Here is a 14317-nt window from a genome sequence, read left to right as displayed (position 1 = left end):
GTTTGCTCCCCTTTCAGCAACTCCCCATTTGGTGCAGTGACTCTTGAAGTTGAGGGCAGAGTTTTGATCACGTGCAGACATCCCTGCTGCTCAGTTGCTTCACCTGCAGCTTCTGCCAACGTTTCTGCTTTTACATCAGAATGAAACAGAAGGAGTTGGTCTTCTAATGCTTGGCCAGAAAGAAGTGGCCTCAGAAACGCTACGGTAGGAAACAAATGTCACTGTCTGTGGTAGGAAGCAGGGATTCACAGGGGGCTCAGAGCCTGACAAACTGGAGCATCAATCACCAGTGCTGTTCTGCTGATCCTGCTGCATTCTGCTGATGTCTCTTCTTGTCCACATGCCTTATACCGTGCTGAACTGGATATCGTAATTGTGCTGAAGCATTGGGCTGCACTCACTGAGCGTTACTGAGCCCTTGGCTGGATACCCATGTGTATCCCTGAGGAGGAGTCCAGGGGAAAAAAATTCAGGTGTTCAAACCTGTCCTGTGGTTCTGCAGCACTTACAGTTGCACCATGGAGCACGTTCACAGCGTTGAAGCTCTCCCTCCGTGAAGGTACAGCTGACTCCTGAGCAGAGCTGCCAGTTGGAGAGTGCACCGTTCAGTAGGATTCATAGCTCCCCTCATGCATTGGCACACTTCACTTTTTTTTTGTTTTTTTTTTTGTTCTGTTTTTATTGATGTAAGTTTCATGCTGTCTTGATTTGCCAACAGTGTTGTCTAGTTGGGAAATAAAATGGGAAGGGTTGGGGCTGGGGGGTGGGTCGGGACAGGTACAAGTTTTGGGAGGGGCATTAATTAATCCCTGGCTTGGGACAAGAGGCAGTTGCTGAATTCAGTAACTTCTCTTTTGTCAGAACATAGCCAAGATGTGAAATTAAATCTGCAGTACTCTTTTTTTTTTTCCTCTTTATTTAACAAAAAAAAATATTCTAATAAATACTCACTGTTCAGAGTTTTCTCTCTTCCCAAGAAGCACTTAACGTACGAAAATCTGATGGAAATATCCATGGAGCTTGGGACAAGGGGGAATGGTATCCTCGCTGCTTTGGCAGGAAGCTGTTCATTTTCAGATCCTGTTCTGTTCCTGTACTTGTTCTCCCTGCTTTCATCGATGTGGGGTAGCCAGGCCAAGAGCAGTGCCAGTGATTGCTAACATGAAAAACCACGCATAAGAAAAAGCTGTGAGAGGCATTATTCAAGGAGTAGCCTGGAAGGAGCCGGAATCACACCAGTTCACTTCAGCCTAGAGATGAATGTACAATACTTTCCTGCTCTCTGCTGATGGGCCTGAACCAGACTCTCACAAGGGCTTGAGTCTTGTCTTTGGAAGTGTGCAAGGATTCCAGCAGTCTGCTGTAACCGAGCCCTGAGTGGCACCTGACACAGCCATCTACTGCCTTCAAGTGAGTTCTTGTCTTACTGTACAGATCAGTACATGGAGAATGCTTTGCAACAGAACAGCTGGTACTCCTGAAAGAGTAATTGCAGTTTTAATATCAACAGCATGCACACTTTTTTGTTTTTAAACTAAAAATGTTTTTACAGGGCTGTAAAACTGACAATTTAGGGTAGAATATTGTTAATGACTTGCTAATGGCTTATTTGTTTGGGTCAGAAAAATAAATTGTGCCAAGAAAGTGTTCTAATGTGGCATGAATTGATGCTGTTAACACAGTAACACAGAGCGGCTGAGATTGTGCCTTCTTAACTGGAAACAGCTCCTGGGGCAGAAATGGTTTTCATTCAACAGATGTGAATTTGGAAGACAGAGCTCAGTCCTGTGCCACCTACAAATTCCCGTCTTCCTCAGCATCCGCGGGCTGCAGGAAGAGGCGGAGCTGCGGAGCTGCGTGCTGGGGCAGTTCTGCCCGTGCTGAGTTGGTCCGGGACCAGCAGTCCGCCTGCCTTGCTGTGCGCGAAGGGTTCAGAGCGCAGGTGGTGGAGCACTGCTGCAACCCCAGCACTCACAGCCTGTGGGGTCGGGCTCTCGCTCCCAGCCTGGCCAGATCTGCTGCTATTTTGAGCCGGTGGAATTCTTGCCTCGAGCCGTGGCGTGTCTGGGCTGACCCCTTAAGCCTAGCGTTATAAACCTGTCATTACAACGTGTCTCAGCTTCCTGTTCCAGAGTGCTATTCCTTGTTTGGCTTTACGTGTAGCTGCAGATGTTTGGTGCTGGTTGTCGTCCTAGGCGTTCCCCAGCAAAGCAGCAAAGCCTCTCAGACAGCCTGCAGGTTCACTGCAGTCATCAGGTCAGCCCGAAGCTGCAGGACTCGTGTGCCTGGTTTGCTGGAGCAGTGCTGGGTGAACAGCGGACCTGTTGGTGATGCGGCAGCTCAGCTCAGCCTGCCTCCGTCCCTCAGCACGCCCCTGGGTGATGGACGTGAGGTTTCCAGTGTCGTCTGCAGCTTCCTCACTGCAATATTCCGCTCTCCCTCGTCGCTTTCTGCACTGTCCATATCGGATACACACAGAGAAGCAAGCCTGCCTGCAGCAAGGAACAGGGAGGAAGTGCCCTTGGGGTGCTCCGTGCCCGGAGTGGCAGCTCGGGGCTGCAGGGCCAGTGATGCAGTGGCACGATGGGGAGATGTGCTGCGTGGCACAGAGGGCTTCTCTGTGGGAGCAGTTCCCAATTTCAGCATAGAGTCACTTCCTCCGCTCTCGTCAGAATGAAATCCCGGTGTCGGGGCCTTGTGTCCTGCCATCTGGATGTACAGATTTATTTGGGGCCTTAATGGAGATGGGAAGTGCCTTTGGCACTTGGACACTGCTGCTTAGCGTGATTATCCCTTAAACCCAAACACAAACAGACCCTGGCTCGTCTGATGGAGCAGCCTGGATTACTGCTGGGCTGAGCCGAGGGGTGTGCTGCCCTGTGTTCTGTTTTGTGGACTCCAACACGGGAGCAGGAGAACCAGGAGCACACCCCCAGGGGGATGACGTCTCCCAGTGCTGCTCAGTTCCTCCAGCAGGTGCTGGTCAGGCCCAGGGCTGCTCTCAATGACTTTACCTGAGGCTTAATGCTGCAGAGGAGGTGGGTGTCCCTGCGTGGAGGACTTGCAGATGTCCTTAAACTCGGCGGGGTTGAAACTGCCGCTCTGTCGGGCTGCAGGAATCCTCTGCGATGGGGTTTCAGAATGGTGGGAGGGTGATGCGGCTGCTGTGTGTGAGAGAGGCTCAGGGCCGTTGTGGCAACGCCAGAGGGCGAGATGCTGCCCTTGGAGGCAGCCAGGGAAGGGTTAAAGGAGGGTGGCTCTCCATTGTTCCTCCATTCGCGTACTTCTGGATGCTCCACAAAGCTGGATTGTTGGGTTGCACACAATAGTCCATTGGGGAAGCACCTCCTTCATCTGTTGGTGGTGTCCTGAGCCCTGTGGAGCTCAGCAAGGCCGTGCTGCTTCCCCTGGTGTTGGGCACCTGGCCGAGCCGTGCTCGGAGGTGCTCTCCACTTCGCAAGCTGATAAAGCGTTGGTTGGGTCACCTTTGGCAGACATGATGCTCTGGTGCTCAGCTAACTTGCTTTGTTCCATGCTTTTAAACGGAGCTGAAGCTGTAGGCTGGTGGTACTGATAAACTGAGTTCACCGGGAGCTAATTAAAACCCGATGGAAAGGAGGGGCACTTCAGTACGGATCTCAAAGCTGCTGCTGGGAGGGAGAGCACCCGGCTCCATAGAGCTTTGCTCTTTCTGTGCCCCATCCCTTGCTCATGCACTGAGTTTAAGATGCAGGAAGAACTCGGGAGCATCCACGGGGATGTGCTGGGATTTAAGCAAGCTCTAGGAAAGCATCAGACGCACAGAGAAACGCAGCCTGGGCAGGGCTGTGCGCAGATAAAATCTCTTGCTCAGGAGATCAGGTGCCTGCACATCTGCTGTCTTTGGGCTCTTTTTTCTTTCCCTTTGGGATCTGTTTCTCTTCCATTTGCAGGACACGGTTCCCTCTCACATTGATTTGATTGCAGCAGATTCACTGCTGTGCCGTGGGCTGCCCCTCCTCAGCAAGGTTTCTGTCCAGCAGGGACGCAGTTCCCTTCAGCAGAGCCTTGGATGCACCTTAAAGCAAACGCTGTAAACTGAGAAACGAAAGGGAGCTGGAATCTGCTGGAGCACGGCTTTTCCTCTAGTGCAGTATGCAGTGGCTAAAAATGTGGGTAGGGAATGTCAGGAATCCTCAGCCCCAGCCCCAGCCGGGCTCTGCCCCCCCACTGAATGCACAGCAGCATCTAGTGGCTGCGTGGAGGCTGTGGGGGGACCTCGCTGCTGCCATGCCCCCATGGTCTGATAGTAACGCGGGTGTCCGTGCCCACTGCTGTCGCTGTCGGGGTGGGGCTGAGCGTGGCTGGGGCTGAGGTGACACGAGTGGGGGAGATGGAGAATTTTGAAGTTATGATGAAGAAATCAGCTCAGAAGTGAATCTCGGGAGGCCCAGGAGAGCTGGCTGAGCACCCTGTATGGCAGCAGGGGACGCACCCAGGGACTGCCTGCATCAGAGACAGCACAGCTGTCAGCCCACTCCACCACCTCTAACCATCACACCCACAGGCTGCCCGCTGTCACCAGCTCCTGAGCCCTCTGCTCCCACTGGGGCTGAGCTTTAAACACTGCAGAAACATTCCCAACTCATCCAGGGCTCCAGGTCTGGGATGGGGACACGCAATCGCAGTGTGGCCGATGTCACTCCAGGTGCTCCTGCTCTGCAGATCCGTGCTCTCAGCTGGGAGGTGCCACTGCCCTCCTGTTGGCTTCAGGTGGAAGCATCAAAGTGATGCAGGGAGCAAAGTGACAAGAGCTGAAAGCAGCGTGAGGTCTGCAGGTGTGAGGTTAACAGGATGAATAATCCCAAGTGCTATTATAGCTATTTTATAATGGTACAGTTAGATTATTGTGATGGAAAAGAGTCAGAAATAAAGAGAAAAATGCTCACCCATGTCCTAGGCTCACAATAGAAAACTCCAAAGGAGCAATCTCCAGAAAGAGATCCTTCCCCAGTGGTGTCAGCCCCTAAATGGAGTCTGGGAGAGGTGGAATCAGACTCCACCCCTTCTGGTCACACAGGTGCATTGCCTTCACCTGTGCTCCCGTGGCAGGCTCAATGCTTGCCTCTGGTGATTCGTCAGTGGTTCAGGCCATGATTCAATAGTTCCCATACAGCAGAGAAGTGCCCTGTGAATCCCAGATGGATTTGGGGTGTTTAATTCCCACCATCCGTTGTGTTTTGTTCGCCGCAGAGTTTGGTTCCTCACTCCCGTGCTCGGGTTTCTCTTTCTTACCAATTGGACTCGTCCTTTCTTTGGGGCTCAGCTCTCTGCTGGAGCCTGTGGATAACACAGATGTTCCCCTTCATCCCTGCCCCAGGTTAGCACCAACCTATGTCCTTCCCATCTTTCCATCTGCGGGGACTCCATGGGTAGCACGGATCTCCCCCCACCCCACACTCGGCCGTGGCACTGCTACCAACCCCACACTGCTTCTGGGTGAGCTGGGTGCCTGGTATTGGCTCCATCCCAGGGCAGGGCTGCCTGCATCCCTGAGGGCGTGTGCTGGGGAGGCCTTGAGAAGAAAGAAAGAATAATCAAAACCAGAACAACCATGCAACAAAAACCTGGGTGCTTCAGCGTTGTGTCTGCCCAGGACCCACTGCCAGCTGTGGCACATTGGGATTTTTGGATTTTTTGCCTCCCCGTGGCAGCAGCACATCCACAGCCCTCACTGACACACAGAGCCAACGATGGGGAAACCAGAGGTGACTTTTGGTGAGGGCTGCAGGGGAGGATGAACTGCTGGGGAATGAAGTTAACGCTGTGATGTCGGAGTGGAGACGCTGTGTGCGTGGTATGGGACGGGTAAGGGAGGGCTGCAGTGCGGGGGAGGGGGGAAGCAGGAGGTCCCCGTGGCTGCTGCTGTAGGAGCAGGGCTGAGGCTGGTGTGGGGTGTGTGTGCTTTGGGATGTATGGGATGCTGAGGATGGGTGGGGTACAGTGGGCCCCATGGGGTGAGATTTGCAGCAGGGTTTTGGGGGTGAGGGTTCCCCCTCTCCTGAGCTTCCTGTCCTGATCCATTCTCTCTGTCCCCATATGGGGGGAAACTCTGGGGGCCATGGGGAGGCAGCTGGGACGCTGGAGTGAGACCAGTGAGGGCAACACAGCATTGCAGGGGACACTGGGACCACTGGGGACAATGGGATATTGTGGGAGCCTGGCAGCATGAGGACAAACCTTCCCCCCAAAGCAGGGCTGGAACCAACTCCTCCTAAACCCCACGCTGCCCTTCTCCCCTCTGGCCTTTTTCATTTCCCCCCTGATTAGATATTTCTCCCTTTTTGGCTCCTTTTTCATTTCTCTTTTTTTCCCCCTTTCCCCATTCCCTTATTTGAACACTTCCCCCATATGTCCGCCGCGGGCCCGGTCTCTGCTGCCCCCTAGCGGCCGCACGGCGCCACTGCACCTCGCCCGGAGCCACGCCCCCCAAACCGCGGGAAAAAAGCCCCGCCTACCCCTAAAGCCCCGCCCCCACGCGTGAGCCCCGCCCCTCTGTCACGCGCTGTGCGTGTTCCGGGCGCGCAGGTGCGCGCAGGTGGGGCGGGGCGGGAGCGCGGGGTGGGGGCGATGCACGGGATGGGGGCGATGCGCGGCTGTGTGCTGCGCGGGGAGGGGCATTGCTCGGGGAGGGCGCGGTGCTTGGAGGGGTGCGTGGGGGGGGGGCGGTGGTACCGCGCATGGGCTCTGCGGTGCTGTGCCGTAGCGGGGAGGGGTGCGATGGAGGGCTAAATCTGTCTGGGGGGGAGGGGGAGCAGCACGGCGGCCTCTGGGTGCTTACCCCTCTCCTCCCCCCCCTCCCCCCCCGGTCCGTTCCTCCCATAGGGCCCCACGCAGGGCGGGCACCCCAGGGTCGGGGTGACGGCACCCACAGGTGCCCCTTCCTGGTGTGTCCTCGTTGCTGAGCGCTGCGTAAGGCCCCTCCGGCGCACCCCACACCGTCATTACCGGGGCGGCCTCGGCCCCGCAGCCGTCCGTCCCCTCGTGCCGCCTCTCCCTGTCCCCATGTCGGGAGCAGCCGGCACCGCACCGCCGCCACGGCCATGAGCAACGCGACGGCTCCCAGCACGCCCAGTGCTGCGGGCGATTCGCTGGTGGGCTCCGTGCTGGGCCCCTTCGTGCTGCTCACTCTGCTGGGCGCCGTCCTGGCTGCGGTGAGTGCGGGCAGACCCTGTCCCCAGAGCTGACCCCATCCTCATCTCCATTCCCACCCTCATCCCTTTCCCAATCCTGTCCCTAACCCCACCCCATCCCCAACCTTAAGTCCATCCCCAACCCCAACCCCACCCCACCTGTAACCCCAGCCCTGTCCCAATTCTTAACCCTCTCCTAATCCTTAATCCCAATCCTGTTCCCAACCACATCCCTCTCCCAATTCCCAATCCTCTCTCAACCCCTATTCCCATCCCCAATCTCATCTCAACCCTCAGTGCCATCCCTGTCTCCACCCAATCCCAACTCTGTTCCTACCCTCACTGCCACCCCCAGCCCATCATCCCCATCCTCAACACTTTCCTAATCCTCACTACCATCACTGTTCCCATCCTCAATTCCATCCCCAATCCCAACTCTGTCCCCATCCTCAACCCCATCCCCAATCTTATCTCCATCCCCACGTCCCGCTCACAGCCCGTCCCGCTCCCCATACAGGTGATGTACGTCCAGAAGAAGCGGAGGTGAGTGACTGGAGACCCCCACCCCATAGCCCCCCACTCGTGGCTGCACCCCATCCCCACTCAGCCCCATCCCCACCAGATCTGAGCGCCTGCGGCACCGCCTGCTGCCCATGTACAGCTACGACCCCGCGGAGGAGCTGCAGGAGTCCGAGCACGAGCTGCTGGTGGAGGAGCACCAGGTGAGAGGGCACGTTTTGGGGTTGGGGGTCTGTATTTTGGGGTTGGGGGGGATGCATTCTGGGGCCACAAGCTGCATTTTGGTGGCTCAGGGCTCCGTCCCTCCTCCCTGCAGGTGGGTCCCAACTGGGGGTCCCATGGGGGCTGGAGGGCCTGAGGCTGCCCCAGAGCGGGGCCGGACCCCACAGCACTGAGATCCCACTTTCCTGGAGCCCCACAGCGCTGAGAGCACCGATGGTAATGGGGCACCTCCCACCTTCCTGCACACTGCTGCTGCTGAACCCCCACGAACGCAGCCGGGATGGGGAACGCACTGGGGCTGTGACACTGTGCGGTCCCAGGGAGCACCCACAGGCTCCTGTTGGCCCTATATGGGGTTTGTGGGGTCGGGACACCCCAGGCTCCCTGGGTGGGGGCAAATAAATATTTCTGTGCAATCGCAGTGGTGCTGGTGAAGGCAGAACCCACACACGGGGCTCAGTCCCCCATAGTCCCACACCCCAGAGGAGGTCTCAGTCGCAGAGCATCAATCCCAGCGCGATCCCACAGCAGAGCATCAAACGTCCATAAAACGTTTTATTCAAGTAACTGCAAATAGGAAACCAGACGGCTGTTAACAGTGGAACAAAAAAATAAACAGTAATAAACCCCCCCTCCCCCTCTTTCCCCACAATGGCAGCACCCTGAAACCAATGCTGAACCTCCCCCGGTCCCACTGCAGCTGTGGGGGTGGCACAGAGGGGGGGGGAACCCCGGTGTCCCAATACCCCCACCCAGGAGCAGCAGTGACTGAACCCTTAAAACAACAGTAGAGAACAAAAAACGAGTGAACAAACGCCTGAAATGGGGAGAACTCCCTCCTACCCCACACACTGTGACCCCCAGCAATGCCCCCACCCAAAAAGAAAGGGAGAAACAAAAATGATGACCCCCAAGCAAAGGATGCCTGGCCACCCCACACCAGCACAGCAGCACCCCATGAGCTGAGGGCAGAACTTAAATATCCAGAGGTAGTTGTGAATGAGAGGAGAAACAAAAAGGACTTAAAACAAAAAAACAAACCAAAATTATATATATATACACACATATATATATAAAATAATAAAATAAAAATGAACCAGAACCGATGGGGAAAGGGGTCACCCCGAGCCGGGCACTGCGGGGACGCAGCGAGGGGGAGTGGGGCTGCCCCACTGTGCTGGGGGGAGCAGGGTGGGGGTCCCCCCCACGGGGTTGTGGGGCTGAGCCCCCTGTTCCAGTGCTGCTGTTGTTGGGGGAGTGAGGAAGGAGTGGGGCAGGAGGAGGAGGAGGAGGAGGAAGAAGCCGGGTGCTGCCGGGGAGGGGCCGTGCCCCGTCCCTCTCCCTCAGTCCTGGGGGGTGATGATGAGGTAGCGGTGGTTGGGGAGGGGTCACTGCTCCTCCTCGGATGACTCCTGGGAAATGTTGACCTCCTCCTCGTCCTGCTGCTGCAAAGCAACGGGGGAACTGAGCGGGGACGGCAGGGACAGCAGCACAAACCCCACAGAGCCACTCCCACTTGGACCCCACGGCACTGCCCCACTGGGATGGGGGGCACTGACTCAGCGCTGAGCGTGAGCATGACTCAGCACCCCCCCCCCCCCCCCCCATTCATAAAAACGCACCGCCAGAGCCGGGCACGGCCCCCCCGGGATGGGGTCACTGCTGCCGTGGGGGGGATGGGCGCACTCACCGATTTTTTGGGTCGGCCTCGAGGTTTTATCCCTGGTGTGACTGCGGCTTTCTGAGCGTGCCAGGAGCAAAAAGTGAGGTCAGGATGAGGCCAGGATGGTGCCCCCCCTCCCCTCAAACGAACCCTGGGGTTTCCTCCCATCCCTCTGCTGCCAAACCCATCACCCCAGTGGCACCCCACCCCCCCCCCATGACTCACACAGCAGCACAGGATGTGAGTTGTGTGTTTTGAGCACAGGTTGCAGCGTGCACAGACACCCCCACAGCCCTGCCCATCCCCCCACCCCTCCCCGAGATGCAGCTGCAATGGGTGGGGGGGAGGGGGGGGGGGGGGAACGATGGGGGTCAGCCCAGAATTGCCATAATTGAGCTCTAATTGCATCCAGCCACCTACCCTGCCTTTGGAGCTGGCCTTGTTCTTGCTGCCCTTCGGCCGTCCACGGGGTCTCTTGGGGGTGGGCGCTTCGCTGGGCTCCTGCTGGGGGGTGTGGGGGGGGGAACAGAGGGGGGTGGCACTGCGGATGGGGTCGGTGCCCCCGGGGATGCCGCAGCTCTGGGGCAGAGTGCTGCCATCCTTCAGTGACCTGTGTCCCCCTCCCCCTTTCCCCCCCCCATCGTTAATCTCCCAGCTTAGCTCCTGCTGCTTTCAACAATCCTCTGCTCAGCTTCACCCCCCCGCCCCCCCCCCAAAACACCTATTTGCCAATTCCATCCCGTTGGGAAACCCCAAACCTGGCGAGCAAAGCGCTGGGAATTGGCACACATTGCCTTCATTTGAGGGGGGGGGAGGGTGAAGGGGGGGGCGGGGCCGCGCACAAAGCGTTGTGGGAGGGCTGTGGCAACTACAAAGCCCCCCCCCCGCCCCCCAGCATCTGATCCCTCTGAGCAGCTTGTGCTAATAGGGCTTTAATTAGCCGGGCTGCAGAGGCAGCTCCAGGGGAGGAGCTGCGGGAGAACCCGGAGCCGTCTTCCCCTAACACGGGGGAGGGGAGCTTTGGGGTGCAGAGCTTTGGGGTACTGGGAGGGGTGGGGGGGGCAGTCTGGGGATGCTGCATCACCACAATCCAGGTAGGGGGGGGGCTGGGCCCTACGCATCCCCACCCCCCACTCATCCCCCTGTCCCCCACCCCCCCAGCACCCATCCACCTCCACCCCCTATGAACCTTCCCCCCCCCCCCCCCATACCTGCGGTTTCTTCCTGGGCCGCCCCCGTCCCCTCTTCTCCGCCGTGTCCTTCTCCCCCTTGGTGGCCAGGGGCTGGCTGGGCTTGGCACCGGCATCACTCATCCTTCCCTGCGGCTGCGGTGAGGAGGAGCGGGGAGAAAAAGGGGAGGAAGGTCGGTCAGCGCTCGGCCCCACGGCGGGAGAGGGGGGAGGAGGAGGAGGAGGAGGAGGGAGGGAGGAGGGCGGTGGGGGCCACGGAAGTGACTCAATGGGGCCACAGGGGATGAGTGGAGCATCCCCGGGGTCAGCGCGGCCGTGGGCAGGGGAGGGGGGAACCCCCACTGTGAAGTGGGGGGAGGGGGGAACCCCCACTGTGGAGCGGGGGGAGGGGGGGGTTGCATTTCGGAGCTGCTCGGTGCCCCGGGGCGTTACACAGCAGCTGATGGAGCGGCTCAGAGCCTCACAGGGCTCAGCTCCGCTGCTGGTGGGACAGGGACCGGCAGTATGGTCCAGGTGGGGGGGCTGGGAGAGCCCCCCCCCCCCCCCCCATTGCAGCTTTGTAAACCCCACGCGGTGCAGCCGCACTGTGCCGCCGTCCTCAGCGCAGCACACGATGCCCCTTCCTCCCCCCCAGCACCGCCCCACTGCACACAGACCCCGGGGGTGATGGGGGGCTGGGGGTGCACAGCAGCGGTGCCGCTGAGCATCAGTCCCCGATCCCACTCCGGTGCAGGAAGGGAAGGGCTGTGCGTCCCTGCTGCTCCCACCTGGGGTGGGCACTGCACCCCGTAACCCAGCTGTGGGTCTGGGGCTACCAGGGCTCGCCCCTCGCTGGGTGGCTTTCCTCTCACATGGAGAAATCCCACGGAGGAACGAGTTTCTCCACCCCAATGCATTCCCGGGGGCAGAGGGAAAACCTGTAGGGAAAACCTGCTCATCCGGAGCCACCGCGCAGCACAGCCAGCTCCCAACCACGGCCATACAGAGACGGGCACAGCCCTGACCCCATTCCCAATGTGTGAGGTTCCCCAGCAGGAACGGCACCAAACGCTGCTGCTCCCACCTCCCGTGGGTCCCAGCACAGCACAGGGGGTCCTGCTCCCATACTCTCCCTTCCCATAAGGGTTAGGCACTTCTGTCTCAGGGGACCGGGCCCTATAGGGGATGGAGGGGGGGATGCTGGGCGATGCCATGGGTCACAGCACTCCTGCACTGAGCTCTCTCAAACCCACGCATCAGCTCTGGAAGTGACTCATGAGTTCAAAACATTCCCCCCCCCCCCCCCCCCCACGATGGTTTGCTGGAGACAGAAACCACACGGTCACATCAACGCCCCCAAAAAGCACAGCTCACTGCATCCCGGCCCCCCCCACTTGGAGAAAACAAACCCTCAACTCCACGCTTTAGGTCAAGGAAAGGGAAATACCAATGGGTTGATCCTTTCTCTCCTGGTTTCAGAGAGAATCAGAGGAAACGCATCCTGCTGGCTGCACCACATCCCCTACCCCACACAGCTGGGGGGGCTGCAGCCAAGCACAGCCCCACAGCAAAGCGCCTGTACCCCCCACATCCCACCCCCATCCGTGCACTGCCCATGCCACAGCATCACCCCCATTGCTGCGGGGGTCCCGGAGCACTGCTCTGCTCTTCGCAGTGGGGATATGGAGGTGCAGCGTGGGGTGGAGGGGGGTGGGGCTGCACGTGGGTGATGCTCTGCCCCCCAGCAGCTGTAGGATGGTTGCAGCTCAGCCCCACTCCCGTGCATCACAGCCAGAGGAGGGGAGGGAGCAGCCGGGTTGCCATGGAAGGAAGGAAGCAGCTGAGAAAGAAACCTTTCTGCAGAGCTGGGGTGGGGGGTGGGGGGCACAGCGGGGCTGTGGGGCGGTGGGAACCCGTTCTGTGGATCGATGGGGCCGACGGATGGATGGAGAACCCCCTCTGGCCCTATGGGAGCGGTGTGCCCTCCTCCCCACCCCCAGTGCTGCGCTGCAAGCAGGGAGCAATGCCTGCAAGGCCTTCCCATCCCCAGCTCGCACCCCCCCACAGAGCGAGCATCCCCATCCATCCATCCATCCCAGCTCAACCAAAGCAGGGCGGGCGGTGCCATCCATCCATCCCATCATTTCACGCCCAGGAAACGGAGCCCGACGGCAAAGGGGGAGGGGGGGCCCGAACCGCACCCCCGGACGGAGGGAGGAGGGGAGGAATAGCGGAGAAGTTGCGGAGCCCGTTCGGCGGGGAAGGAGCGCTCATTAAGGACGGCCCCCCCGCCATTAAGAGCAGCCCACCCCCCTTCCTTCCTGGGCATGCATCATAAAAGGAAGTGATAAAAGAAAGGAAGGAGGGGGGGGGGGTGGGAAGGAGAAAGAAAGGCGGCAGGAAGGGCAGCATCGGGGCTTTGTGCAGCGCCTGTGCTGCGGGGGATAATGAAGCCCCGTTTCGCCACCCCCGTGGGGACGGACTGGGGGTGGGGGGGGCAGAAACCGAACCGCGGCCCCATAACTTTGCACTGAGCTGCACACACACACACACAGCGGAACCGTGGGGGGAGGGGAGCAGCCGCACCGACCCGGGCTTGCCCCCCGCACCACGCGGACCCCCCCCACCCCATCCCATGCGAAACGTTCGAGCCCTAAAACCGAGCAAACGGACGGCACCCCCGCCCCCCCCACCCCAAACCCCTCCCCCACCCCACCCCCCCCAGGTGCATCGCCCTGCGGCTCCCCGGTAAGAACAGCAGCAGCAATACGCACCACCCACCGCCTCACGGTGCTCACATCCACCGTTTGGTCCCCGTACACGTTCAGCAGCCGTCGATGAATGTCAATGGGCTCGATTTTTTCCGCATGCAGGAATTCAATCACACACCACTGCTTCATACGCACTTCTATGTCAGACGCCATTTTGTCCGAGTGCCCCTCTGCTGCCATCTGTCGCGCGGTGACAACACGGGAACGGGGCATTGGCGGGAAGGTTCAACCTCCGCCGCCATCCCACCAACATCCGCCTCTGACGTCGGGTTCGGGGGAGGAAAAAAGGGGGAGGGGGGAATAGAAGGGCGACGCGAAAAAAATCGGAGGCATTACTTTCGGAGCAACCCCCCCCTCCCCCCTTCTCGCGCACCACGTATAGCGCAGGGTAACGTTGATGAGGGGGGGTGGGGGTGGAAAGCAGAGAGCCCACCCACGGCCCCCCCCGCATCCCCCTCCCCCCACGAGCGGCACTCACCGTCAGTGCGATCCCGGAGATGGGCGCTTGGAGGGAGCGAGAGTTGCTATCATTATTATTGTGATTAATTATTATTACTATCACGTTGGGAGCGGGTGGACCCCCCCCACGGACCCCCCCCCCACGCACCCCCCCCCCCCGCAGCGGATCTGGAAGGAGAAGGCGGAGGGGTTCTTAAGTTTTAGAGGTCCCCTCTTATTTATAGGGGTAATAAAGGGGGGGGGAACAAACAAACCCGAACTGCTCCAGGAGGAGGAAAAAGGGGTCAGAAGCGTTACAAACAGAGTAAGAAAGGGGAGAAATGGGGGGAGGAAAAATTTGCG

General features: G+C 59.1%; 2 protein-coding genes across 7 annotated transcripts; one reads left to right on the top strand and one right to left on the bottom strand.

Moving 5' to 3' along the window:
• Positions 1-6764: 6764 nt before the first annotated feature.
• Positions 6765-8084, top strand: SMIM29 (small integral membrane protein 29). The gene is made up of 4 exons (XM_065740342.1): positions 6765-7193; positions 7690-7715; positions 7795-7894; positions 8008-8084. Exons 1-4 carry the CDS (start codon positions 7083-7085, stop codon positions 8047-8049), a joined length of 279 nt encoding a protein of 92 aa, XP_065596414.1. The 5' UTR covers positions 6765-7082; the 3' UTR covers positions 8050-8084.
• A 716-nt stretch (positions 8085-8800) lies between these two features.
• Positions 8801-13761, bottom strand: HMGA1 (high mobility group AT-hook 1). Of its 6 annotated transcripts, none has more exons than XM_065740312.1 (5): positions 13520-13761; positions 10788-10901; positions 9997-10080; positions 9600-9654; positions 8801-9355 (listed from the first exon to the last, which is right to left on the bottom strand). In XM_065740312.1, the coding sequence occupies exons 1-5, from the start codon at positions 13727-13729 to the stop codon at positions 8889-8891; spliced, it is 930 nt and encodes a 309-aa protein (XP_065596384.1). In that variant the 5' UTR covers positions 13730-13761; the 3' UTR covers positions 8801-8888. The 6 variants fall into 6 exon arrangements, with proteins under 6 accessions (XP_065596384.1, XP_065596385.1, XP_065596386.1 ...); XM_065740313.1 differs by having other exon boundaries at positions 9997-10077; XM_065740314.1 differs by having other exon boundaries at positions 9284-9358; positions 9604-9654.
• Positions 13762-14317: the final 556 nt, after the last annotated feature.

The sequence above is a fragment of the Cyrtonyx montezumae genome, unplaced genomic scaffold, assembly GCF_038088225.1.
Source record: "Cyrtonyx montezumae isolate F1298 unplaced genomic scaffold, pur_monq_1.0 scaffold_26, whole genome shotgun sequence".
NCBI classification, from domain to species: domain Eukaryota; kingdom Metazoa; phylum Chordata; class Aves; order Galliformes; family Odontophoridae; genus Cyrtonyx; species Cyrtonyx montezumae.
Note: the sequence above shows the minus strand (reverse complement) of the source record. Positions and strands in the feature narration are given on the sequence as shown.